General features: G+C 41.7%; 1 protein-coding gene across 1 annotated transcript in view; it reads right to left on the bottom strand.

Moving 5' to 3' along the window:
* Positions 1-329: 329 nt before the first annotated feature.
* The window catches only part of smg1 (SMG1 nonsense mediated mRNA decay associated PI3K related kinase), a 47953-nt gene continuing 21958 nt past the window's right edge, over positions 330-26324 (bottom strand). The window contains exons 21-62 of the mRNA XM_079833597.1: positions 25988-26184; positions 25673-25834; positions 25275-25429; positions 25040-25176; positions 23673-23874; positions 23471-23580; positions 22967-23111; positions 22723-22879; positions 22502-22622; positions 20926-21171; positions 20563-20832; positions 20221-20365; positions 20005-20143; positions 19206-19427; positions 18943-19123; positions 18677-18838; positions 16800-17020; positions 16549-16703; positions 16205-16427; positions 15858-16104; positions 15274-15503; positions 14724-14972; positions 14491-14629; positions 14306-14415; positions 13992-14210; positions 13672-13865; positions 12833-13005; positions 12450-12729; positions 11701-11973; positions 11322-11556; positions 10728-10954; positions 8765-8921; positions 7164-7353; positions 6575-7047; positions 6361-6498; positions 5943-6275; positions 5525-5752; positions 5198-5409; positions 5007-5107; positions 3855-4031; positions 1697-1803; positions 330-1608 (exon numbers count right to left, since the gene is read on the bottom strand). Of these exons, the coding sequence (XP_079689723.1) occupies positions 1531-1608; positions 1697-1803; positions 3855-4031; positions 5007-5107; positions 5198-5409; positions 5525-5752; positions 5943-6275; positions 6361-6498; positions 6575-7047; positions 7164-7353; positions 8765-8921; positions 10728-10954; positions 11322-11556; positions 11701-11973; positions 12450-12729; positions 12833-13005; positions 13672-13865; positions 13992-14210; positions 14306-14415; positions 14491-14629; positions 14724-14972; positions 15274-15503; positions 15858-16104; positions 16205-16427; positions 16549-16703; positions 16800-17020; positions 18677-18838; positions 18943-19123; positions 19206-19427; positions 20005-20143; positions 20221-20365; positions 20563-20832; positions 20926-21171; positions 22502-22622; positions 22723-22879; positions 22967-23111; positions 23471-23580; positions 23673-23874; positions 25040-25176; positions 25275-25429; positions 25673-25834; positions 25988-26184 (8120 nt within the window). The 3' untranslated portion in view covers positions 330-1530. The remainder of the gene's footprint in view (positions 1609-1696; positions 1804-3854; positions 4032-5006; positions 5108-5197; positions 5410-5524; positions 5753-5942; positions 6276-6360; positions 6499-6574; positions 7048-7163; positions 7354-8764; positions 8922-10727; positions 10955-11321; positions 11557-11700; positions 11974-12449; positions 12730-12832; positions 13006-13671; positions 13866-13991; positions 14211-14305; positions 14416-14490; positions 14630-14723; positions 14973-15273; positions 15504-15857; positions 16105-16204; positions 16428-16548; positions 16704-16799; positions 17021-18676; positions 18839-18942; positions 19124-19205; positions 19428-20004; positions 20144-20220; positions 20366-20562; positions 20833-20925; positions 21172-22501; positions 22623-22722; positions 22880-22966; positions 23112-23470; positions 23581-23672; positions 23875-25039; positions 25177-25274; positions 25430-25672; positions 25835-25987; positions 26185-26324) is intronic.

The following is a 26324-nucleotide window of genomic DNA, read 5'->3' on the forward strand; positions in this document are numbered from 1 at the left end:
TGAAAGGGTAATAAAGCATTGTTCTTGAACAGAGATAAATTGCAGTATAAATTGTAGATCTAACCCGAACCCAAAAGCACGCATTCTTAAACCAGACGCTAATTTGGTCATTATGGAAATGATCCAGCTGCGTCGGTTCTTTAATTTGCGCGTCGTCAGTAGGTCACACACTGATCTTTCCGCTTCCACCAATGCTTTTTGGGGGGGGGGGGGGGGGGGGATTGTGCTCTCACACTAATTTACCCTGTTTAGTAAATCTGGCGTATGTATGAATACGCCAAAGGGTAAAAATTCAGATAAACATGAATAGATACAGCAAACACTCTAATGAAGACCAAAGAGGTTTAATTATAGTTTTATTTGACCAACAAAATGGAGTAAAACCATTGAGACAACAATTATAACCATCACCACATCACTATTCCATTACTTATTTCTCCCACTAAAAATGTAAAACTAGGTCAAGTTCAGTAAAACGCAAGCTTTAATGGGGACGTGTATCAGCAATGATACACTTCCACAGGCAAGTCAAAAAAAGGATTAATCTAGACTAACTAAATCCATAGTAAAGAAGGACAGGGAGAAAAATCTACAATACACAAACAAGATCAGAGATGCATACTAAGAAAAAAGCATTTAGAAACTGATTTGCACATCTCACCACATTGAGCCTGGGTCATTCTCAAAGATCAAAATCAAATAGAGACCTCAGACCGAGCACTTACCAACTCCAAGCATATCATTCATTGTGCCAAACATTGAGAAACTCACGACAGTGAATGTTCCCAAAGCCACTTTGCGATTCGCCTTTTAATTGTGAAATTTGTGCAATAAATTAGAGAAGGTGTAAAATAAGTTTTTGCAACGTTTTTTATATATACTTGAGGGGAAAGGTCTTTTTTGTGTGGTTAAGAACAAACTCTAAGGTCTGTCAAAGGCCTTCTGGCTTTGAATGGAGTCCCTTGAGCCTTCTGGTTACACAGCCCTCCACACACCTGCTGAAGCAGGAGACAGCTCAGCCGCAAGTCGTGACCCCGAGCCATCCAAAAACAGATGCCAGAGGATCCCTCGAAGACCGGATCACACTTTCCTTCCACTCTCGCACAAATGTAGTCTAGAAACTCGCTAATTACTGCAGACCTCTGCTCTAAGAGTGGATAAACTGTCTCCCGCAAATTTTCCCTGTGGCAAATCCTATTTGTTTTGATAGTTGACAGACATTTATTTGTTGTTGATACAGGGGTTGGTTGGTGGGGGGTTGTTCAAGCCGTGTGCCTTGTCCCCCCACCCTGCCTCCCCATCTTGATGAGCTCCCACACATCCCGGGGAGACAGATGCAGACCCATTTCGTGGTGTTAGCTGGATCGCCGGATGTAGCTGTGCTACGGGGATCCGGTATGGGCCTGAGGGAGGGTCTCTACACCCCCACCCCTTTCCTGCATGGTGCTCTGTGGCTCCATTGCCCCAGACCCAGTGGATTTTGGTGGATTTCTACCCTCGCTGGACCAAAGTGATCTACAAGGATCCCGTTCACACCCATGCCGTCCATCCCTCGTACAACTGTGCCAGGTTGTCCACGTTCGTCGCCTCTTTGATGACATAATCCACCTTAAAAGAGAGAGAGGGGACAAATATGCATTAAGAAAAATGCACAACGGTAGTAGTAGGATAGTAGATGTAAAGGAGGAATGCTCACCTGTTCAGTGACACTCATTCTCCTGTTAGGGTCTACATCTCTCCCTTCCAGTTTGGCCTTCACCCTCTTCCACACACTGACAGCGTAGGAATTCCTCTCTTGCACAGCTGTAGGAAAAATTGCTGATCAGTGATCTTGGCAAAGCTTCAAGTTGATATAAAGCTACAAATACACTCATCTAAAGCATTATTAAGAACACCATACTAATACTGTGTTTGACCCCCTATCGCCTTCAGAACTGCCTTAATTCTACGTGGCATTGATTCAACAAGGTGCTGAAAGCATTCTTTAGAAATGTTGGCCCATCTTGATAGGATAGCATCTTGCAGTTGATGGAGATTTGTGGGATGCACATCCAGGGCACGAAGCTCCCGTTCCACCACATCCCAAAGATGCTCTATTGGGTTGAGATCTGGTGACTGTGGGGGCCATTTTAGTACAGTGAACTCATTGTCATGTTCAAGAAACCAATTTGAAATGATTCCAGCTTTGTGACATGGTGCATTATCCTGCTGGAAGTAGCCATCAGAGGATGGGGACATGGTGGTCATAAAGGGATGGACATGGTCAGAAACAATGCTCAGGTAGGCCGTGGCATTTAAACGATGCCCAATTGGCACTAAGGGGCTTAAAGTGTGCCAAGAAAACATCCCCCACACCATTACACCACCACCACCAGCCTGTACAGTGGTAACAAGGCATGATGGATCCATGTTCTCATTCTGTTCCAAATTCTGACTCTACCATCTGAATGTCTCAACAGAAATCGAGACTCAGACCAGGCAACATTTTTCCAGTCTTCAACTGTCCAATTTTGGTGAGCTCGTGCAAATAGTAGCCTCTTTTTCCTATTTGTAGTGGAGATGAGTGGTACCCGGTGGGGTCTTCTGCTGTTGTAGCCCATCCGCCTCAAGGTTGTGCGTGTTGTGGCTTCACAAATGCTTTGCTGCATACCTCGGTTGTAACGAGTGGTTATTTCAGTCAAAGTTGCTCTTCTATCAGCTTGAATCAGTCGGCCCATTCTCCTCTGACCTCTAGCATCAACAAGGCATTTTCGCCCACAGGACTGCCGCATACTGGATGTTTTTCCCTTTTCACACCGTTCTTTGTAAACCCTAGAAATGGTTGTGGGTGAAAATCCCAGTAACTGAGCAGATTGTAAAAATACTCCGACCGGCCCGTCTGGCACCAACAACCATGCCACGCTCAAAATTGCTTAAATCACCTTTCTTTCCCATTCAGACATTCAGTTTGGAGTTCAGGAGATTGTCTTGACCAGGACCACACCCCTAAATGCATTGAAGCAACTGCCATGTGATTGGTTGATTAGATAATTGCATTAATGAGAAATTGAACAGGTGTTCCTAATAATCCTTTAGGTAGGTGTGTGTGTGTGTGTGTGTGTGTGTGTGTGTGTGTGTGTGTGTGTGTGTGTGTGTGTGTGTGTGTGTGTGTGTGTATATATATATTTTTTTTTAAATAAAAATGCATTTTCTTACAGAAGATAACATCCCCATAATCCATTGTAATTTAAAACTGTTAAAAATATTTAACATATTTTGGCTGAACATATGAGCATCCCTTAACTTGAGTTGATGTGCTGATGATTTTGATGATTAAATCTCTAGGAGGAGTTCGTTAAAGTACAACATCTGGAAATTTAGCAAAAAAACAAACAAAAAAAACCACTCGCTTCCTGTTGGGGTTTCAGATTGTGCACCAAGGGTCTTTTTTGTAGGTATTAGGCTTTTTTTTTTTTTATACATGTGTCTACCGAATTTTATACTTGTACGTGAAACATAGCTCGAACGGCGCTTAATTGAAATTTTGTAGGTGGCGCTATCGAGCCATTTTGCCACACCTAATTCTGAAACCCATATCAGATGTAAATATTTCACCACTTTTGAAGCGTGTGCAAAGTTTCATGATTTTGAGCATGTTTAGGCCCTCAAAAATGTGATTCATTTCAGAGAAGAATAATAATAGGCTTAGCAATTACAATAGGGTCCTCACACCATAAGTGCTCGGGCCCTAATAAAACCTAAACTTTATGAGAGAGAACTTGTGGAAAAGTTCTCGCAGATGTACGGTTCCTACATATAGAGACATTTTAAAATGGAGTGATGTATAAGATCAAGGCATTTGCATTATGACTAACCTCTCCCAGTTTTGGGATCCCGCACAGCTCTTTTGGGGCTCGGGGCTAATCCTTTACTGTTGATCATCAGAGTGCTGGGGGGAGTGTCCGTCGGTGTCCCAAAGTTTCGAGGAATTGCTTTGCGGGCATTCTGAGACATGCTGTCCGGCTGGGTCTTCACTCCACTGCAACGCACTGCTACAGTGACAGAGAGCTCAAGTTCAGTGACACTGATCACATACAAAAAAACCCCACTAAAACACCTTAACACTAGAACCGCCAGCGGGTAAAATTTACCCATGCAGATTATTACTGCACTGATACGGCTAAAAAGCTAAACCAGCCTGCAATGACAACGCGAATTAGATGTAAATAAATACATATTTGGGTGGTGTAATATTATAATAAAAATCTAATTTATCCCATATTAAGATAACCCATGTTATTTAAATTACTAAAATACCCTAAATAGACAATGAAGAGCAATAATAATAATAATTATTATTATTATTATTATTAATAATAATAATAATAATAATAATAATAATAATTCACAGCACTGCATAAGATGTATGACAACTTACGATAAGGATAACATACGAATTCAAGCGCACAGTTTGACCTAATTATTATTCATTTGTAGAGTTCTATCATTTATAATTTGAATAAGAGAACAACACCAATAAACTTGGGATAATCATGAAAATTGTTTTATTCACTCCATCATATCGGATGTTTTTTTTTTTTCAGGAAACGGGCAGACTTGAATAAATAGCAACACAGTAGCAAACAATACTCAATACAAAATTGCAGAACAAAAATGTATGATTAATCCAAAGTCTGAACATTTATAAATAGGCTAAAACATCTTTATTTGACCGTGCGTTGTGTGACTGTTTACAGTAAGCCGACATGTTGCTCAAACAGTGCGAAAATAGAGGAATTATATAGGGGTAAATTTGAGCCGCTGGCGCTTATAGGTATAAATGCCCCGTTTTTAAATCTGGTTTTATCTAAATTATAATTTTTAACAACAGGGGATTGTAAATAACACAGTTTTAGTAAAAGTCAGTGACTGGGAGACATGGATATTTTATTGGAAATCTGTTATGTACATTTGAAAAACAGCCATGGGTAAATTTTACCCCGTGGCGGTTCTAGTGTTAAACTTACCTGCAGCAAAGCTGGTCTGGACTGTGGAAGTGGGACTCACACAGTCACTTCCTCTCTCAGTGACAAGGGGAGAGGCAAAGCCAACCAAGCCATTGTAGATGCTAAGGGGGGAAAAAAACAAAACATTTTTGAACTACAAAAGCTACTTCAAGACATACAAGTTCTGTTCTGAATCCGGCACAAGTACTCACCCCTGGCTCTGAACCTTTAGCTCCTTCAGGGTGGCAGGAATCTCCTGCAGCAGCTCAACCTGCTCTTGGCTGCGTGGTTGACCTGTGGCTTGCACTACTGTGAACAGCACTATCTGCACATTATCTTGCCATGCCTTGTATTCAGACAGGAACTGACGTACACTGCCCTCATAAGTCACTTCCTCTCCCTCTGCAAGGGCATTTTCCTCATCCTGCCAAATTAAAAAGCAGTTAACAGAGCATACACAAAAGCTATTCTCACTTAAAAACACTTTTTTGGCAGCAGATAAATAAACTAAACAAATCAACCATTTAAATATTAAATACCTTTGCCATTGCACGCAGTAGGTGCTTAACATCAGCAAGTTGGCGGTTGTGATGGGACAGGACTCCTTTTATGGAGTCAACCAGCAGCTGTAGTGTCTCTGTCACACTCTCCAGCTGCTGCTCTCTGTCCTCCTGCATGGCTCTTTGACTAGACATCTCCTGGGTGAGGTGACTCTGTGCATACACTAGCCACTCAGGCCCACCAATGGACAGATCCATGGCAGGACTCTGCGAAGACACAATCCAGTGGTTTTCAATTAGAAACGGATGACAGATTACAGAGAAATAGTTGACCAAATACTTTAGTAGATAATTCATATGGGTAATCACATGTTGTGCTGTAATATACAAACAGGAATGTTGAGCTTTCAGAGTCGCTGTCAAATACATTTCAAAGTGAAAGTGATTTCACACCCACCAGTCTGTGCAGTAGCTGAAGTTCCAGAGGGGAAACAGAGGTGCTGAACTGGGCAGCAAAGGAGCAGGTGGCCTGGCATCGTTTCACAAGTTCAAAAAGTGAGGCATCCATGTTCAAGGCTTCAGGGGTACGGGTACGCAAACCTTCAAAGTTGAGGATGGTGCTGCAGAGAAAAGTAACCTGGTTGGCACGCTGACTCTCCTTCATCACCAAGGTACGGCGCTCTGCTATAGTGGCCTCAAAGTCCTGTAGCACTGGGGCGAGTGCGGGGTTTGCGCCACCGGCCCACTTCAGCCTCTGCTCTATGCTGCCCTCTAGACCTGCCAGCTTCTCCTGCAATGCAAAATCCAACATGGTTTAGATTACAAGGTTTCAATTTCACAATGACATGTTCTCTAAAACAAGCAACGGTTTTAACCTGGACGCTGCCAATAGAAGCTTCATCCTGACTGAGTTTGTAGAGCTTCTTCTTCATGTTGCTGAGGATGATGGAACGAGGTGGGGGACTGACCGTCATGGGCTGCGTCCTTGCACCGAGAATGTCCTCATGCTGCCACTGATGAGGCAGTTTGGAGGGTTACACCCAAAACCGCTGTCAATTTTTTCATAAATTAAAGAGAACCGGTTCTTACCTGGAACATTGTGATGTGAAGCTGTGTCCTCTGCAGGCTGACCTTACAGGCTTCGATGCTGACCTCCAGACGTCGCACCAGGTCCAGTTTTTTCCAGGCGGTGTCGTAGGAGCTGGCCAGCACTGTGGCCCTGTTGAGCAGCAGCTGGGATATCCGCCCAGCCTGCACCCCTTGCTCTACTGCTTTCTTGCACAGGTCATCGAGAGAAACCTTCCCCTCAGCTCCAAAGTCCTTGGCCTCCACCTGGGCAATGAGGTCCATGCCGAGCGCACTGAGAGTGCTGCAGATGGCTAGGCCCAGAGCCTGGGTGGGGAGCCCCATTAGCATCTGCCTCACAAAGTCTGCCGTGAAGGCTTTGATGGGCCGCATCATCTGGTCCTCGCTCACTACAGTGGAGCTTCGATATATGGGTTTCACAATGGGTACTGGGCCATTAGAGGGTGGAGCCTCATCTGTGGGTGCAGGGCATGTTCCTGTTGGAAAAAGTGAGAAGTGTGCCTAATCAAGAGCCTCATACTGCACTATAACATACTACAGTTGTGTGCTACTTTACATTACTTAATTCATGCATCAATCCTAATATATTTACCAGATAGCGTCTGTGCAAATGATCCACACAGACGGAAGAAGTCTCGGATGGTCTGGAGTCTCTTCAGAAAGAAAATCTCTTCCAAGACCTGCCTGGTCTGAGCATTATCAAAGAAATGGACCTGTGTAGCCCTGGACTCCCTGATCACATCCACCTTTCTCCAGGCAGCAGGCACATCCATAGAGTTCAGCTGAAGGGGAAAACAGGATTTATTCAGACACCACTCTAATCTAAATAAACTTCTCAGGCAGCTAAGGAAAGGAAAAAAGGAAACCCTGACCCAATGTTTCCTCTCATTTCTTTTCTTGCTGAGCAAAACTTCTCTATTGGGCGGACAATTTGGTCACCTGAGCAAAAACATTCTTTACCTGTACAGCGCATGTAAACGCACACAAAAAAAGTGATTTCATCATGCAGTTATAACTTTTAACTTCAATGTGCCATTTCTAATTTATTTAACCATTGATGTAACAGTGATATATTAAATAAAAAATTATAATAAAAAAACTGTTAATTCAGAAGTCACTAAATTAAGCACATTTTACAGTGCTGTTAACTCTAGTCTTCTTTACCAAGAAATACTATTAAAATCTCCCCCAGACAATTCTTTATAATATAATATGAAAAAAATTAAGCGGTTACACCAAGATGGTTCTTAGTGTGTTTTTGTACAGTCATTTATTGGCGACAGGCAACATTAAACCATCTATATTAAATGTTTGTTTATTGTTAATTAATTTCCTAGATTTTCTATATCAGGGGTTTTCAAACGTTTTAATGGCAAGTATCCATAAACAATCCCCTTGTGAGATCAATTATTTATTAGGCTTAAACTATAAATACAATTATAATTGGCTATAATATAAAAACTAATGAAAGTATTTAAACTGATAGTATATTATAAAAAAAAAAACATTAAAAAAACCATACACACACTAATGTATAAAAAAAACGAACTGAAGTAATTAAATAGATCTAATAGCTAAATATGTTCAAGGGAACATGTGAACTCTTTTATAGTTATCTAAACATCACTGAAACCCAAACCACAGACATCTTTTTAAACTGATGTGTGTTACTTTGGTGTTTAGAGTTAGCACGCTACACTTGTGGTGTGTGTAACTGTAAATGTCTGTTTTGTTACCATGCTGTGACCATCATCTGTTATTTTCCACCACTTAATCAAGCCACTCTTCTTTAAAACATGAGGTTTATTCCATGTCTTTGCGGTCCAAATAGCTCAAAATGAGAGGCAATGAGAAACGCAAACACGACTCACTGCTGCTAGCTCACACGTGACATCATTGTCTTTCTTTGAAACCTGTAAACCGCATACACTGGTTCTAACACGATAGCGATACTAACTCTAAAGCGGTAGAACAGAGCACTGCAATTATTTCTCATTTAAACTACAATCAAATGGGTTTCTCCCCACATTTCGCGTATGTGTCTATCGTCTGCGCTGCATTTTATTCTCTCTGCGCGGCCGCGGCATCACAAGTGCGCAGCCGCGAACGCGTGCAGCTTAGAGGGAACATTGCCCTGACCCCATCACAGAATATACTTTTACATAATTACATTGCAGCCTTTCAGCTTTTTACCTTGTCAATCAGAAGTCCAAAAGCAGTCTCCAGCTGTGCAAACATGCCATCAAAAGCTACCAACAACATCTGACCAGCACTCATCTTGGGTGTTTCCTGCACAGAGCTCTCCATACTGCGTGGCTGAATCAGTTCTGAGTACTGGGCCCGCAGAACCCTGACAAGACAGCACATAAAACAAAGACAAAGTCAAGTCAAGGGCTGAAACGATTCCTCGAGTCACTCGAATTCAAAAAATCATTGAGGCAAAATCAGGTGCCTAGAAACTTCGTGTAGTCCATTTAACTGCACACAGTCATGTCGCAGAAAGACATTTTTTGTGTGAGGACTAGCGCACACTGCGCGGATCGCGATTATATCCACAGGTCTGGTGGGTAAACTAATAAAAAGTAACATTCTAAAAATTGCAGCTGGATGAGAGAAATCATTAATGTGTTGATTTTAATAAAGACGCGGAACTCATTTCACGGTAAAACGCAATGAACTTGTGTCGCTCTTTAGCTTTTGGTTTCAGCTCATCTCAAGATCAGAGACTGCAATGCGAGAGAGAGCAGCATCAGCACTGGTGATATAATTTAGTCGCGCTATTTTTAAATGAAGAAGACAACTGTATGTTGAGCTTCAGGATGCGACGCTGAATATTTAAAACGCTTAAAACTTAATTTGCAGCAGTTCGCGGAACTTTGCGCGTCAGCTGAAGAGAGACCAGCACTCGAAACACATAGGCTAACCATCATGAATGGAGTTTGCACATGCATCACCGTTATTGTGATGTGTAAGTTAAATGTTTAATGGGACATTATATATATACACTTGACATCACGAAATACACCATTAAAATGTTCTCAAAGCTAAGCGCAACAAATAGCAGAACAAGCTGTAACTGTTGTGTGCGTGTAATGCGCAGTGCTCGTGCTTTCAGAGCTGCGTGCTTTAATTGATTTGCGTAATTTAAATCTCACACTTTAATCACAGGCTATTCATAGCTCCTAACTTAATAAAACAAGCTGTGTTCCTATGAAGAATGATGAGCTCAAAATGTAGATCTGTAAGTGTGATAACTTTATCGGAATTAAACACAAACACATCTCCAGCGGTTAGGCTACTCCTCCGTGTGCTGCATAGGTTGTCGACCCTGGTTTAGGTTAGCCTATTTAAGAAATGTAATTTAGCTAATTTAAAGCGACCCACTTCATTGTAGTTTATATGTTGCGATAGCATTGCGTTTAACACTGAGAATGTGAATAATTGTAATGTGACGATCGAGTGCAGGTATCAAAATCAGAGGTGATGGTTTGTTTTTAACAGCGGATTTGTTGACGTTAGAGCTGTTCCACGCATCTAGTAGGCCTATGCCCATCTCTACTCTTGTTCTTGCTCCTGTTCCAAGTTTCCTTCCTGTCCAACATTTTTTTGCTTCTTACAAAAGCCACAAAGCCTTCAGAAAACCGTAAAGGCTTGTGTCATACCTGAGCTGAAGCTTGAAAGTTACAATGCACAACATAAATGCAATGTTTATGCAGTATAATTTAGATTACTATTATTTTGATTTATAGGTTGTAGGTTTAAGAGTAAATAAAATAGTTAATAGTAATTTTTATATTTTTATATATTTTTATATTTATATAATTTGTATTTGCATTAAAATGTGGCAATTGAATGCACTAAATTGGTTTAGTTTTAGTACAGAGATTAATGTATCCAATTTCAGCAGTAAAACTAGAAAAAATTCTAAAAAGGAAACAAATTAGTTGTTCATTTTAAGATACCTGTCTTATTTTCTCTTGTACATTATGTATTGCTCTTTAATAAAGAAAAAGTAGTTATCCGATTACTCGATGGAAAAATTGGTAGAATACTCGATTACTAAAATATTCAATAGCTACAGCCCTGGTTAAGTCCATCCTAAAAGTAATGCAGCTTAAACGCACTGTAGAGTAAACACTTCAATTTTCCATGTTACCTGGTGACATCCAGATAGTGGTCATCTGGATCCTCCTCCAGGCCCAAGGTGGTGTTACGAAGGTGAGCCTGCAGAACTTCCCCCAACCCCTGCAGTGAAACTCCATCTGCGCATTGATCAATAAGTGCATCGAGTTCTGCTAGCATTGTCTCTAATGTGCTTTCCCCCTTCAGCATGCATCGCAGAGCCTCTGGGAAGATGATCTGACGGAAGTTTGTGTTGAGCTCCTGCAAATATTAATACAAATTGTTTAACCACTGAATACCATTAAAAGGTGGAGAGATTTTTGACAATTACAATATTAAATCGCACATGATATATATCATACACCCCTAGTGATCGCTATAACTCCATCTTAATTGGACTATTGGGTTATGTAGGGAGCAGCTCATGAAAACCATGTTTGTTTTTTGGAACGGAATGAATAACAATTAGTCATTCGACCTGAATAGTAACACAAACTGCTTTCACTTACTGATGACATCATACCCTCGGCGGCATCATGCCCCTTAGGTTTCTTTTGGTGATTTCAAATATCAACAGCGTTTACCAGAAATCGCTTACTGCACCTTTAAACACTGAGAACATCCTTACCTGAAGACAGGTGTATACGCCATTCGCCATGTAGACAACTTGTGAGGTCTCAGCAGGACTGAGGATATCCAGGTCATGTGACAGAAGCTGGCACTGCTGCAGCAGTTGCACAAGGCATGTGATGTTTCCACTCATACTGCAGAGCTCCTCCAGGAACCAGGCGCCATCACGGGACGTCAGTTCCACCAGCTGCTCTCCGGCACTGGCTGCCGCTCCCTCCATCACCAGGTTACGCCTGCAAAGCACAGAAACATACTGCATCCTTTAATCCTTTAAGGACACATTTGGGCATGGAGGACCAGAAAAAAAAAATCTTGACAACAAATGAGGTTTTTACAATTCTTGTAAGCTTTTTTTTATTTAAACCGCAGATTCAGACCTGGTGAGGGCACAGAGTGCAGAGACGATGATGCCGGCCAGGCTAAAGGAGCCAAGTTCAGCGTCCTCATGCAGGAAGACTTTGATACATCGTTCAATCTCCTGCAGCTGCTCCTCACACACAGGCACGCCAGCGCCCTCTGCCTTCAGACGCTCTACCTGCCGCATCAGCCGAGTGTTGGTTTCTGCCGCATGGTGCTGCAGTGCCATCTCAATACTAGACAGAATCTGACATGTGGCAGGAGGTGGCTGGGGTGCAAACTGCATTTCATATCTAAAAAAGAAAAGAAGGCTTTTATTTATATTTGATTAAATCACCAAATATGAAAATGAAATTAAAAAGTCACAGAAACCTTTGTGATTATACATTTTAAAATGATTACCAGTATTAAAAGTATTTGAGATTTCCAGGTTTTCCAGGACATATGAATCCTGATTTACACAACCAAGTATATATAATTTGGGGACATTAATATATATATATAATAATATATATATACATAATAATATATATATAATAATATATATATATATATATATATATATATATATATATATATATATAATAATAATAATAATAATAATAATAAATATATATATATATATATCTTTTTTTTTTTTTTAATGAATACCTAATTGATCTAAAGTGACAAGCACTAGAAACTTAAAACCTCAAAGGGAAGGAAAAGCAGCCAACAAGTGTCCAGCATGTCTTTTGACTGATAGTGAACAATTAGTAGTTGCTCTTACTGGTGATAGACGGTCTGGCAGTGATCGACAGTCATGTCACACACCAGCTCCTCCATCCACTGTTTCCACGTGTGAACTCTGTGCCTGTGCAGCACTGCACGGGGATACAACAGGGCCACGGTGGCATAGCTGTGCAGGTGCTCAAGACAGCCACGCAGCTGAGAGCGCCGCTGCTGTAACAGTGCGCTCACCTCGGCCTCCAGTGCCTCACACTGGCTGATCAGATGTGCTTGTCCTGCATTCTGCAAGAAAGTTGTTGCTGGCACATAGCTGGGCGGACCTGCAGTTTAAAAAGACCAAAGGAACACATTGGAAGTTTACTTCTCATCAAATTTCAAACAAAAAAGCCCAAAACAACATAAAACAGCCCAAGACAATTGTACCTAAATCAATAGGACTACTGATCTCCTGGAGGAGGCTGGCAAGCTGGGTGGCCTCTAAACTGGAAAAGGCAGCTTGATACTGACTAATCCACTGATCCAGATCTGACAACTTCCCCTCAATGGCATCCTGTACAGTCCTCTGTCTGGACTGCAACTGAGTGTGCTCAGAGTATCTATGAAGGCAAGGGAGAGAGAATAAGAGTGAGAACCTTTAGGCCACATCAACACGAAGCCAGAGCTTTCCCTATCTTTTTTCCCCCTCGTCTCAAGAATTATCTGCCACAGAAATACACTAAAAAGAGATAAGAAGAGTTGTGGCTAGAAGGGGTACAGCAACGTTCGGAAGTGAGGCAAAATCTCACAATAAATAACAATAAATAAATGTGCTACTTACCAGATTGTGTTTTATTAACACCTACACCAACCCTAAAATCTACCCTTACAATAATGCAAATACAGTAATTAAATGATGCATTATTGATGTGCGCATGCCCAGTGGTCGTAGTTGTATCCCTTCTAGACTTTACCGTGCGGGACGTGGGGTGATGATCACTGTTTCACAAAATATATGGATTGCCTGTTCACACGAAAACGCAAGGGTGTCGGTTTCAGATTTATCCACTCTGGGACCCAGTTTAAAAAAAATACTGTTTCCTAAAACGCCGGCTCCGTCTGGATGAAATGCTGATACGATACAAATGTTTTACGTATACAACTAAACGAGTCTCCGTGTGGACGGGGCCTTAATCTGTCCCATCAAATCTAGACTAATGATTAATGATCAAGCAATAATTGTGAACAGCTGAACTTAACTCCTTTCAAAAAACGAATCTGCTGACCTGTGCTCCAGGGAGTGGATGGGGTGATCTGCTCTGGTATCAGCATCCTCTAGGAATTCCATCTCCTCCAGCAGTTTGCCCTGCACTTTCTCAACCTGTGTGAGCTGCTCCTGGAGGCTCAGGTACTCCTCCACGGCCTCCTCCACCTGCGGCAGTACTCCAGTCATCTCATCACGGTTCTTAAACCAATTCACCTGAGAAAAAAGAAGAAAATTTGGTTAGCAAACCAAGTCGTCAAATTTATTTGTATAGGGCTTTTCACAATACATTTGTTCAATGTTTGTGTGAAAAGCCTAAATTCAATATGTTCTAATTCTAACCTTAATCTCTGCCACTCGAGAAGAGAAGAGGCTACGTGTGATGTCTCTCTCCATCTCTCTCTTGCTCTGCTTGTTCTCCGCCTGCTGGCCACCTCCTCCATATACAGCTCCTGCAAAGCCAACCTCACCACCTGCTGTCCAGTCCACCAGGGGGTCATACACAAATGCCTCTAGAAGAGTCAGAAGGGTCTCCCTACCACGCCGCATTATCTGGACCACCTGAAATGGAAGGACATCATTCAAATTTGTATGCACTGTCTAAATTAGACATAAAATTAAATTGATAAAAATAAATAAAATAAAAAAAAACTCACCTGTTCACAGGACAGCCTAAAGATGCCCTCTACTCCTGTGACTCCCAAAGCAGTCTCAATATTGTGTGTCATACGGAAAGGCACCTTTTCTGGTACTCTCAAGCTCTTTCCTGTCAGAACAATGAAGTATTTAAATGTCTATGCGAAAGAAGTGTTTGGACATTCTCAAATGAACAAGCACTCACCCTTCTCAAAACAGACATTGTAGTCAATGTGCACCACCTCGCCTGTCGTCATATCAATCAGCACATTGTCAAGGTGACGATCACCCAATCCAATGATGTACCCCACCATTGACATCACAGCAGTGGATCTGGCATAAGACTAAACGAGACACCAAAGATTGCGTTATAGTATGATGAATTTGGTCTAACACTGAAGAACATGGTTCGGACATGTGAATAGTGGTTCCTCTAACCTGAGTCACGCTCCACCACTCACTGGGGGTGGTACAGGAGCACCAGAGCTCCTTTGCCAAGAGGTTAGGAGGCGTGGCCTCCATCAGTTCTCGTAGAACATCTCTCATGACACTCAATGGCCAATCACGGCGTGACACATCCAAACTAAGCCCGACAGCCTTTAAGGCAGGACTGATCTTACTGTAGTACAGCTCACTAGGTCGTGGGACCATTGGAAGATTCTGAGGCTGCTGGAAGGAGTCCTGTGCCTAAATTTAGGAAAAGGTACACATAAATGTCCTGTTATGGCCGCCTTAATTTCTTCATTTTCAAATGTTCAACCTTCAAGCTTTTTTGGTGGAAAAGCACAGCAAGACCTTCAGGCTTCTCTGGTTTATAAGTGCTTCCCATTACAATTATACATTTATATTTTGTTTTAGTTAACGCAGTAATGGAAATGTTTTTTTTTTTAATGATTTTATTTTTGGCAAACTATAATAACCCTGGCAACCACGTTATGTAAAACACTGAAAATTTACATAAAACACTTCTGAAAATTGTTACTCTCACCTTCTGGGCTTGGACCACAGCCTCACGCTGCTGCCAGCGTTTGTACAGGCCAAACAGTGGAGTGGCTCCATCCACCCACTGAATGAGCCCTGATCTGGTGCCCAGAGGTGTGACGGAGTAATGTCGGGCGTGAAACCTCGGACTCTCCTGCTGATTCACCTTAGTGAACATGGTGTTGACGATAGACAAAAACTGCATGATCCTCTCATCCAAATGCAAGTCCTCTAATCCTAAAACACAGCAAAATTGGCATGCATTAAAGTGATGGTTCATACAAAAATAAAAATTCTGTCATCATTCACTCACTCATGTCATTCCAAACCATCATCATATAAAGCAATTTGGATTAAACCACTGGATTCATATAAATTGCTTTTACAATGTCTTTATGAACTTTTTGAAGTATGAAAGTGTAATCGATTTTAAATGGAGATAGAGATCACTCAAGTTCCATTAACAGTATCTTTATTTGGGTTTGAAAGATGAACTTAAGACCTGTGGGTTTGGAACAACATGAGGGTAAAGTAAATGATGCATTTTCATTTTTGAGTGATGTTCTTACCCATGTTCTTACTTATTCATACCTTTGAACAGGTAAGGATAGTTTCTTCCATCAGAGCCTAAGAAGTAGAGCTTCTTGGGTTTGGTTTTAGTTGGCAGGATTGTGATGGTGTTGCCTACACTCTGGATGGTGACTGCATCTGTAGCAGACACCTCCCCCGGTAGCGCCATCTCGGTGTTGGCCATGGCAGTCAGGCGCGGGCTGATTTCATCCAGCTTCAGGAGGTAACTGGCTCGTTTCTGCGCCCTCTGCTGCAAACTCAGCATGATCTGTGACAGAATGGGTAGAGTTTCAAAACATGAAATGCAGAGCATGCCTTTCGGCCTTTGTTCATACCATCATAACTCTTGTGCACACAGCTGTCCTAACCTGTTTGAAGGGCACCCAGCTGCTGGCAGGATTGGCTGGATTAAGAGGGTTCCTAAGTCTCTCTAGAGCATTGTGGATGGCCTCTCCGTACGTCTCCTGAAACCACGCCTCGTGAGGCGTTTCCGCTGGAGCAGCCGTGATGCTGCGCACGTGATCCAGTGCAAAAACCACCGGTTTCATCAGAGCAGAATGCTTCTCTCTCATAATAGCCACCTTCTCATCTCTAACCCAAAACAACCACAAGAAAAAGGGATTAGGAATTTAAAATGATTTTCAAAGAGGCAAGAGTCACGCTCAGCAATGAAGTTGTTTCTTCTATATCGATTTCCAGGGTCATGACTTACTTGCGCAGAGTGTTGTTGTTCTGAACTCTTTTCACCTCGTCCTCCAGCTGTTGAATCCTGCGCAAAACATGCATGTGTTGCTGCTGCAAGACCCCCAGCCAGAGCTCATCCCAGAGCAGAGTGACCCTCCTCAGCTCACCCACCAACATCTGCACCTGCACACACACAAGAACCAAAAAAACAACTCTTACACACAATGGCCTTTAACACAAATCAGACACTTACAGAACAGAAAGAACTTTCTGTAATACCTGCAGCACCATGGTGGGGTTGGCAGAGGAGAGCTTGTCTACGATCTTGCTGTAGCAGTCCTGCATCATGGCTTGGTCCTCGCTAGAATACATCACCATCTCCTCCCCACGGCTGCTCTCCTGAGAAGTCGGCCCACTGCCCATCTCACTCTCCTCTCCACAAAGAGCCTCTCCTTGCATGTTCCCCAGCAGGGTTGGCAGGGACGATGGCAGCTTATTACCTGGCAGAGGTGAAATTAGTTTTTATTCCAAAGAGGCTAAACTTGAATATACAATCCCTACATGTGTCACACGTGCTACAAAAAAATTAAATAATAATTTGGTCTGTGCGATGAATACATTTACCACAGTAGAACACTTGCGATACAGTTTAGCATGTGAGACAGAGCTTGTTTGTGTGAAGTGAGAATTTGTTTTGTGCGAGGTTATCTAGGGCTGCACGATTGACTGAAATTATATAAAAAAATAATGAAATCGCAAAGCCTTAAATTTTTAAACAAATAAATGTGCAGGGGAAGCGCAGCGCTGTTCAGAGCGGATTGATCGGTTTGCAGTAAATGCTGCTCCATCTCTGTAAGCCGTTGTCATTGGCAGTTTAGTTCAAATTGGGGCACGGTTCGCATGAAAAATTGCTAATATGAAAGCTGTCATGCTGAGCCCGGTGCGCACCGGGGTACCAAACCCGAGACTACCTGGAGGAGGTGGTCTGAGTTTGTATTATACACTCAAACTGTGCCGTGATTTGTGTGAATGTGAAAGCAACAGACTCGGGTAATGTGTTGTAGCTGATTACGATGCCTTTAGTTCAATAAAAACACATGTAGGGATGATAGTGTTGATGATTTACCCAAGATACGAGCGAGAGTGAGCCTGCAGTGCATTTGCACATGGCGCGGCAAATTAATGCCAATCCACGGTCTCCTCAAAAGAGTCCATTTGTAAGCAGCAGAAAGCCGCCTTCATGCAACGCACATACAGTAAACCCAAGTGACGTTTACTCGGCTGTGCATAATAGCACCAAATTAATAAAAACAGTCATTTTAAATTGTAAATGACATTTCACAAAATTTAACTATTTTTTATCAAATAAATGCAGCCTTGGTGAGCAACTGACATCTTTCAAAAACCTTAAATGATTTCACCAACCCCAATCTGCCTGTTTTCTATCATGCAGCGTGCAAGTTTTTGATGAGATGAACACAAATGCAACAGGGTTCGATAGAGAACATTTAATCAAGTGTGTGAATAAGCTGGTGTGTGGCTGGTGTGTGGCGGGCGTTCTGGTGCAATATGGCTGCCGTCACATCATCCAGGTGGATGCTGAACATTGGTGGTGGATGAGGAGATCCCCCCCCTTCCATGTAAGTGCTTTGAGTACCCAGAAAAGCGCTATATAAATGTAACAAATTATTATTATTATAAATAACTTTTGTGATCTGACGTGCTTTACATCACAGAATGAGGCAGAAATTATATTGCAGTGTATTCCACACCATCTGCACGAGTCAGACCCAGTGTGTCACTTTTCTGCTGATTGAGCATGTTGAATCTGTGTCAAGCAGACTGTGAGAGAGAGCTCACTCTGATTGTTCATCTTAACAAAACATCACAAAAAACTTAAGTGAAAGCAAGCAAAAGTGTCAAGAGGGCACACAGGAGGCTCTCCAAATTTTGCATTTCAAAATGCAAATATTTTCATAATGACAAAGCTGATATGACTGGTCTCTGAGTATCCATGTCGGTATCAGAAGACATTCCCGGACTATCACAATATTAATACAAAAAATAAATGATTGGAGGAACATTTTGTTCACCATGGACACATTTGGTGGACACATGGCCTAAGGGAATCAGGATGCCTCTAGTACAGTACATACCTGCTGCCTGAGCCTCTCCGCCAAGAGAGATGGATCCCACAATGGCAGGGTAGAGAATGAGGTGGGGTGAATCTTGGGCCACTCTGCAAAGCAGGCTGCAGATGCTCTGTCTGATGTAGGCCTCAGGGTGATTTAGTCTGGAGAATAACTGAGGAATGATACCTAGCGAGAAAACAGACAACTTAATCCTTCTGATGCTAATACAAATATCTACATTATGTATAAAGGGAGGTGTTTATTACGTTATTGAAAATCCATGTTCTTACCTTTCCAGGGCGCAGTGGGGGTAGATGCCAGGCCATGCTCAAGACCCTCTCTCAACTCCCCAGCATGCTTTACCAGCAAGCGTAGCAGACGAAGGGTTGCCATGACAATTACATCATCGCTGCTCTGTTTGCTGTTCTGGCTGTTTAAGAGCAGCTTAGGATCGTCTTCATCTATGGGCACCTGATGATCAAGAAATGTATGATCAATTTCTGGTTTAGAAATTTGTTCAATCGGTGCATAAATATTGGAGGAATCCTCTGACCTGTCCAGCGTTGAGTTTGAGGAAGGTGAAGTAGGCCCTGCATGAGACCCGGTACAGGCTGAAGATCCGATCTACCACTCTCCTCCACACTCCGATCAGCCCATCAGTCACAGTGTCCTCCACCTCAGACAGCCACGGACAGGCACTCAACAGCTGTCGGCCAATCACATCCACCATGTCATCCTCCTCATCCTCTTCATTCTGCAAGGCCATGTCTTCATCCTGCAGAAACACAATAACATATGAATACACAAAGCCAAACCTATTTGCATATTAGGGTGCAACAAATTTAACATCAGCATTAGTTTTAAAGGCATAAATCTACATAAAAGCAGTGTATATAGACAAAATAATGAATTACTGAATATATCAGTAAGATTTATTTAAAGAACGAAAATCACAATTTTCACTAAGACATTAAGCAGCACAAATGTTTTAAACAATGATAAAAATAGGAAATGTTTCTTGAGCACCAAATCAGAATTATTTCTGAAGGATCATGTAAAACTGACGACAGGAGTAATTATATTGAAAATTCAAATTACAGTCATTTTAAATTGTAAATGACATTCCACAAAATTAGTGTTTTTACTGTATTTTTGATTTTTTTTAAAAATGCAGCCTTGGTGAGCAACTGACACCAAAAGGCATCTTTCAAAATTTTTATAATTTATGAAATAATTATTATTTCACCAACCCTAATATTTTGAAAGGTATTGCATTTCCATAGCGTGTAGCGTTACCACAGTTTGAGAACCACTGATCTAGACTCATTTGTACAAACTGTGAACTCCATAACCTGAATTCCTGCTGGGCGACACATGGCTTGACCCAAAATGCCAAAAATGGTTTCCTTGTCTTCATCACTGGTGCCTGCTGGGAGTAACTCTCCTATTTCTTTCTTCTCTCCAAGGAGCAAAGGAACACCCTCTCCTTGACTATGAACAAACAGCAGTATGAGCACATCCATTTTTTTCTTTTGACTAATATTAACACTTATCATATTTAAAAATACCTGGCATTGTCCACAACCTTCCGGCCCCATCTGTATGCCCAGCTGGCTAGAGCAGCCCATGATTTGGCCACTTCAGGAGCCTGAGAAGTTGAGAGTTGGTACAGCTGCCCAAGGACAAAATCTGGCTCCCCAACACCAACACTGACTGTAGACAAAACAAACAAACAAACAAACCTTTGTGATCATGAAAGAGAGGCCAATCAAATACTAATACACACCAAAAGTCACACTGTTAAATGCAATGCTATTATCACATTGGTCCTTAACAATTCATGAAACAAATATTATTCTTATATATTGGTAGTCAATGTGGTCCAAAAGACAAAGACAGGTCTGTTTTACCTGTAGTCTCAGTAGTAATGTGCGGCATTCCCTGATCTTCCAGTGGCAGCTCCAACAGGCCGGAGATGTTTTTGGAGAGAGCTGAAAGGTTAGTAGAGCCAGAGTTCCTCTTCACCACCATTTTAAGTTGTGGAGTCAGATCTTTCCAGTCAGCCAAAAGCCATTTGCACAAAGTGAGCACAGAGCGACATGCCGCACGCTCACACTTCCCAGAGTGACAGTACGAAAGTGCACAGGAGCTCAGCATTTCCATAGCAGATACGGATTGACCTAAAAGAAGAAGAGGAAGTGCTTAAACATTCAGACAGAAACACACCAAAACCAAGTAAACTGGCCCAAATCAGACAGCTCAAAAACACATACCAGCTGCAAACAGAACTTTAGCCTTCTCGATCTCTAGCTCTGGTCCCCACTTTTCACCAACAGTGCCCTCTAGTGACAGCTGCCTGAAGCTCTGCACAAGGTCCTGACCTTCAGAGTCATCCGCTGATGGCTTGCTGCACAGGCTCAGCAGACGAGTGGCCAGGGCAATATTTCCTTGCTTACGAGCAAATTTCACCGCAGTCAAACAAAGTTCCATCAGATGAGAGTCCACTGGAGTGGAGGAACCTAGAGGAATCATTGAAGAGGTAAAGGGGTACTTCACTGCTTTCAACTGTATAGGCAGCCAAGTTAACGAAAGTTGCATTTTTTAATTTTTAAATCTGTGCTATCTGACTAGAGAAAACAGAAAAACTTCCCTTTTGTCAAATAGAAAACTTAACACCCATAATGCACTGGCCATTTTGCCATCCAAGACCACTCCCACCAGTCCACTCTAGATACGCTTACCAGAGTCAAATAGCACATGCTTTAGTAAGAAAATACTTCTTAGCAAACTTTTAGTCATTATGGTATCGACCTGTATTGTTCCCGGGTTCCCGGGAGTTCAGAGAGTAAATGTTTAGCGGGAGTGAGTTACTTTCGGTTTCCAGTGAAAGATCCAGCGCATTTTAGGCAGTGGCAAAAGGTTGCAAAGAATTGCAATTATGGACAGAACGTAGTGACGGACTATCGAAAAAAAAACCCTCTGTGCTTGTAGTCATCCCGTTTTAAACGTTGACTACAAACAGTGTTTTTGAGCAAATGGAGGTGAGAAAAATTAAAGAAACTGCCAGTTCTGCCCCAACCACTGAAGCAAAACACCAGACAAGAAAGCTGTTGCCAATGCCATAGTGTTCAATTTTTACCATGAGGCTTTTTAAAGAGTAGATATAGTACGATACCATTTTCAGTGATAAATCTACGCTTACAATAACTGTTAATAACCCTGTCGATCCAACTGATACACTTTAAACAAGAATTCGTATTCATAAAGGTCCTTTCACACTGGACGCAATGTTGACTTTTTTGATCAGCTGTTTGTGTAATGAGAGCTTTCACACCGAACGCGAATGTGCTGCGGGGAAAAAACTATGTTTATTTTTTTTCGTTTCGATGTCGATTTTTTTTAACACTCGCAGCGACAGAAAAGGTTTAAACCAATCACATACAAGGAAACAAAAGGTGATGAAATGTCCAGTTGATGTCACTAGCCATTCACTCAACATTAACCGGCCATGATAAAGTTTTAGCTCCTGTAGAAGATTAGCATCCTCCCCTTCAGACTCTCTGTTCTTTAAGACTGGGTGCACCCAAAACCTTCTTCTCTGTCTTTTAAAGAAAATTAAAAGCTCGTCTCCACTGAATCATTACGTGTCCGTGTTTCTCAGCTGTCGCTGTGAATGTTTTGGAATGTTGGAGCTCGGAAACGTCGCAAACTCGCGTCGCGGCTGGTGTGAATGGTTTTGACGCGAACTATTCGCACACGAAATATTCGCTTTTTCCGCTTCGCTTTTTCGTTACGCGTCCGGTGTGAAAGGGCCTTAAGTCACTTATACATAAGAGATAGAGAACTTACCTTTGAGTTTTTGGAAGAGCTGCCGCTGGAAAGTGGTGTATCGGAGAGCATGCAGCCAAGGCTGAACATCCTGCTGCTTGCAGGTGGTCAAAGCTTCACTGAAGAGTGGAATAAGACAGTCCTACAGAAAGAAAAACAAAGAACAGGAATTTTTTTTTAAAGGGAAATGACCAAGTGATAATGTATTTGCACATTTATGAGGTTGATGTGGAGCCTCAAACCTCTGGGTGTTGGTTACAGAGAGAGTTCTCTATAGAGTTGGCACAGTGCAGCTGCAGGGTGCTGAGGGTGGGCAAGGAGTCAGACAGGGTGAGAGTGGAGAGACGCAGTGGACCCAGAGAGATGCGACCTGTCTGCTTCAGGTACTTCACCAGGGTGCTGAAGATGAATACCAAAAAGTAGAACAGCCATCAAAAAACACTCGATACTCAAAGAGGAAAATTTACAGTAGAAACATCTACTTACTCAGATGATGCAAGAACCTTCTGGTCCTGTTCGTGATTGGTTGCAGTGATGGCTCCCACAGCGCTTCTGAGGAGCTGTACCTCAATAGCCTTCTGGAGTTCTGACGGGTCTGGACTCAACACAGCAGGAAGAAGCCTTTTCAGGTCTGTCAAAACAAAAGACCATTAATTAATACCGCACCAAAATGAGTGAAGCTGATCATAAATATTGATTGCACATGTTCTGACCAATTGGAAACAAATGGATCATGATTAAAAAGGTTTATGATTAAAAGGACAAGTATTTTTTTTTTCATTTTCAAAAAAAAAATTATTTAAATGGCGACCATCCTAACAAATAGCAATTTCTTGTCAAACTTTTTTTTTGCTGAGCATATATAGAAATTATAACGAAAACAATGATAATTCCCAATATTTTCTTTTTATTGCCATGTCTTATCCCAATAATTCCCAACTACTTCCTGGTTTTCCATGACAATGGATATAGTATAGGATGTGATCATACCAATCTTGTCTTTAGTTGTAGAGTTGAGAAGGCCATTATCCTCCCCGGGGAGCAGCTCCAGTTGGGCACGGCACTCTGCAAAATCCCCCTCCTCAAACCTGCTCAGAGCTCTAGAGGACGGACAGACAGACCAAAACAATTATTTAAATGAACAACTTGCATACCTACAGTCAGGACAGTCAACGGTTCTGCTGCTTCACACCTGATGTAGTTAAAGTCTGTCTTGAGGTTGACACTGGAACTGCTGTTGTTCTTTTTGAGGTTCATCATGCTGGCTTGCCACTCCTGCACGGAATCCCAGTCGCTCAGGGCTACGTAACACTCGCAGGCCTTATTAGCCAGGAAGTTCAGCACCTCTGGAGAACACTCACTGGACTTCAACAACACCGTTTTTCTTCCCTCTCCTATTAAAGCAGTAAGGACAGATACAATCAGAAACATAATAAAATTGATCAGGGGTCAACTTCTAAAATCATTAAAGACTAAGAATAGGATTTTTTTTTAATCTCATGATTCAATTCAAGTGGTAGTAAAATAAAATAAAAAATTGTGTTTGCTTCTCATCTTTCATTTCTGGATGATAGCGATTCATGGTTATAACCATAATGTATCTTTTAACAGGATAATTCACCCACAAATGAAAAAATTAGCCCACGATTTACTCACCCTCAAGCCATCCTAGGTGTATATGACATTCTTCTTTAAGAAGAATACAATCAGAGTTATATTAAAAAATGTCCTGGCTCTTCCAAGATTTATGATGACAGTGAATGGCAGACACAAATTTGAAGCTTGAAAAAAGTGCATCCATCCATTATAAAGTAACCCACACAGCTCCGGGGGTTAATAAACACCTTCTGAAGCTAATTGATGGATTTGTGAAAGAAAAATATATACATTTAAAACTTTAAAATATCTAGCTTCAGGCGAACCACCTTCTGTATTCAACTTACAAAAAAAAGTGTAACTGGTGTAAATGACGTTGAACATAGCGTAAACATTTTGAACTGTGAGAGGCGTTACACTTTCTGCGCGAGTTGAATACGCAAGGCGATCTGGAGGAAGCTAGATATTTGTTTTTACAAAGTTTTAAATATGGATCTTTTTTTTTTACACAAATCCATCGCTTTGCTTCAGAAGGCCTTTACCAACCCCCGAATTCAAATTTTGGGCTGCCATTCACTGCAATTATAATGCTTGGAAGAGCCAGGATATTTTCTAACATAACTCCGATTGTTTTCGTCTGAAAGAAGAATGTCATATACACCTAGGATGACTTGAGGGTGAGTAAATCATGGGCTAATTTTCATTTTGGGGTGAACTATCATTTTAATTCAAATGGCTGATTCATTTAGAAACAAAGCAATTCATCACCATCTGTATGAATGGGTCATTGAATAATTCACTTAAACATTTCATTCAAAAACACCAGTCTGTTGCTTGGAGATGTGCAACAATTCAATTTAAATCGGTAGAAGATAGAATTGTGATTCATATGTGAATCAATTCCCTCCACCCCCATCAAGTTAACATGTCAGGGGTTTAGTGTGATTTGTGTAAACTCCTCACCACTAGCGTTGTGTTTAGGGCTGGAGGAATTTGTGCCAGTGAGTTTCAACAGGGAGCGATCAAAGCCTTTGATAGAGCAGTCCATCCCAGTCACAGCACACAGCTGCTCTTGGTACTCCAATGCTGCCTTTTCAAACCTTGGGAACAATGCAACCAACATTTGATGAGAACACAGACTAGACAAATTTGTATGGTATTAACCTGGTTAAATATTTTCAGAACACAAAACACTTACTTTCCTTCTGCCTGCAGTGCCACTGAGCCCAGCCAGCCCAGACTCTTGCCAGTGTTGGCCAGACTCCAGGCCGCCAGACCTTGTATGGCCTCAGGGCATCTCAGCGCACACAACGCCTCCACCAGCATGGTGACAGGCACCTCCATTTCTGGACCCTACAGGGCAATGCACAAAGCAAAAAAAAATATCTAAAAAAGGAGCTGTGTTGGGAAGATTTATGGTAATCGTTTAAAGTCAGGGGCCTTCAACATTTTTCAGTCTTATGTTCACAAAATGTTACATGTATTATATTAAATTAAATGTGTGCAGGACAATGAAACACCTAAAAGTTCACTTAAGATTGTATTTTTGTTTAATTCATATTTTCGTATTATATATAACACTGGTTTAAGTCTTACCTGTGCACTGCTGTTCTTGATCTCAGAGAGCAGGTCAAAGCCATGACGGACCGTGACTGCTGGCTGACCTGAGAGAAGGCCCACTCTCATCAGTGCCAAACGAATTCTGGTTAGCCAGTCCTGGCACGTCTGTCTGTTTGTGTAAAAAAACGTTCTGATACCCTAATTAGAGAGAGAGAGAAAACAGACAAAAATAAAGATGAAAATGTCAGTAACGATGCAAGTAACCCCCATTAATAGTCCTGGAAAAATATTTTTTACTAGCACTCCACAATGTTAACATAAAGGCTAGCTGTCTATATACAGAGGACAGACCTTTGGTGGTGCAGTGAGAGCACTGGCGCAGCCTTCATAAGCATTGTACATGAGTTTCTCCAGGTTCTCTAGGAACTGCAGGAGTAGAGCCAGGCGGAGCTGATTGGTGTGGTGACCCTCATCACTCTCACCTCCACTCCAGTGACTCAACTCCTGCTCTGTGTTCAGACTGTGAGCCGCCAGGCTGCGGATCATACCTACACCAGTACAGGGATAAAATGTTGATTCATACAAACAACACGCTCACAGTTTACAGTCATTAAGACTTTTTAAAGATATTAATATTTTATTTCAGCATGAGCTATAAATGATTCGAAAGTGACCGTAAAGACATTTA

The sequence above is a fragment of the Gobio gobio genome (genome assembly GCF_949357685.1).
Source record: "Gobio gobio genome assembly, chromosome: 1".
NCBI classification, from domain to species: Eukaryota; Metazoa; Chordata; class Actinopteri; order Cypriniformes; family Gobionidae; genus Gobio; species Gobio gobio.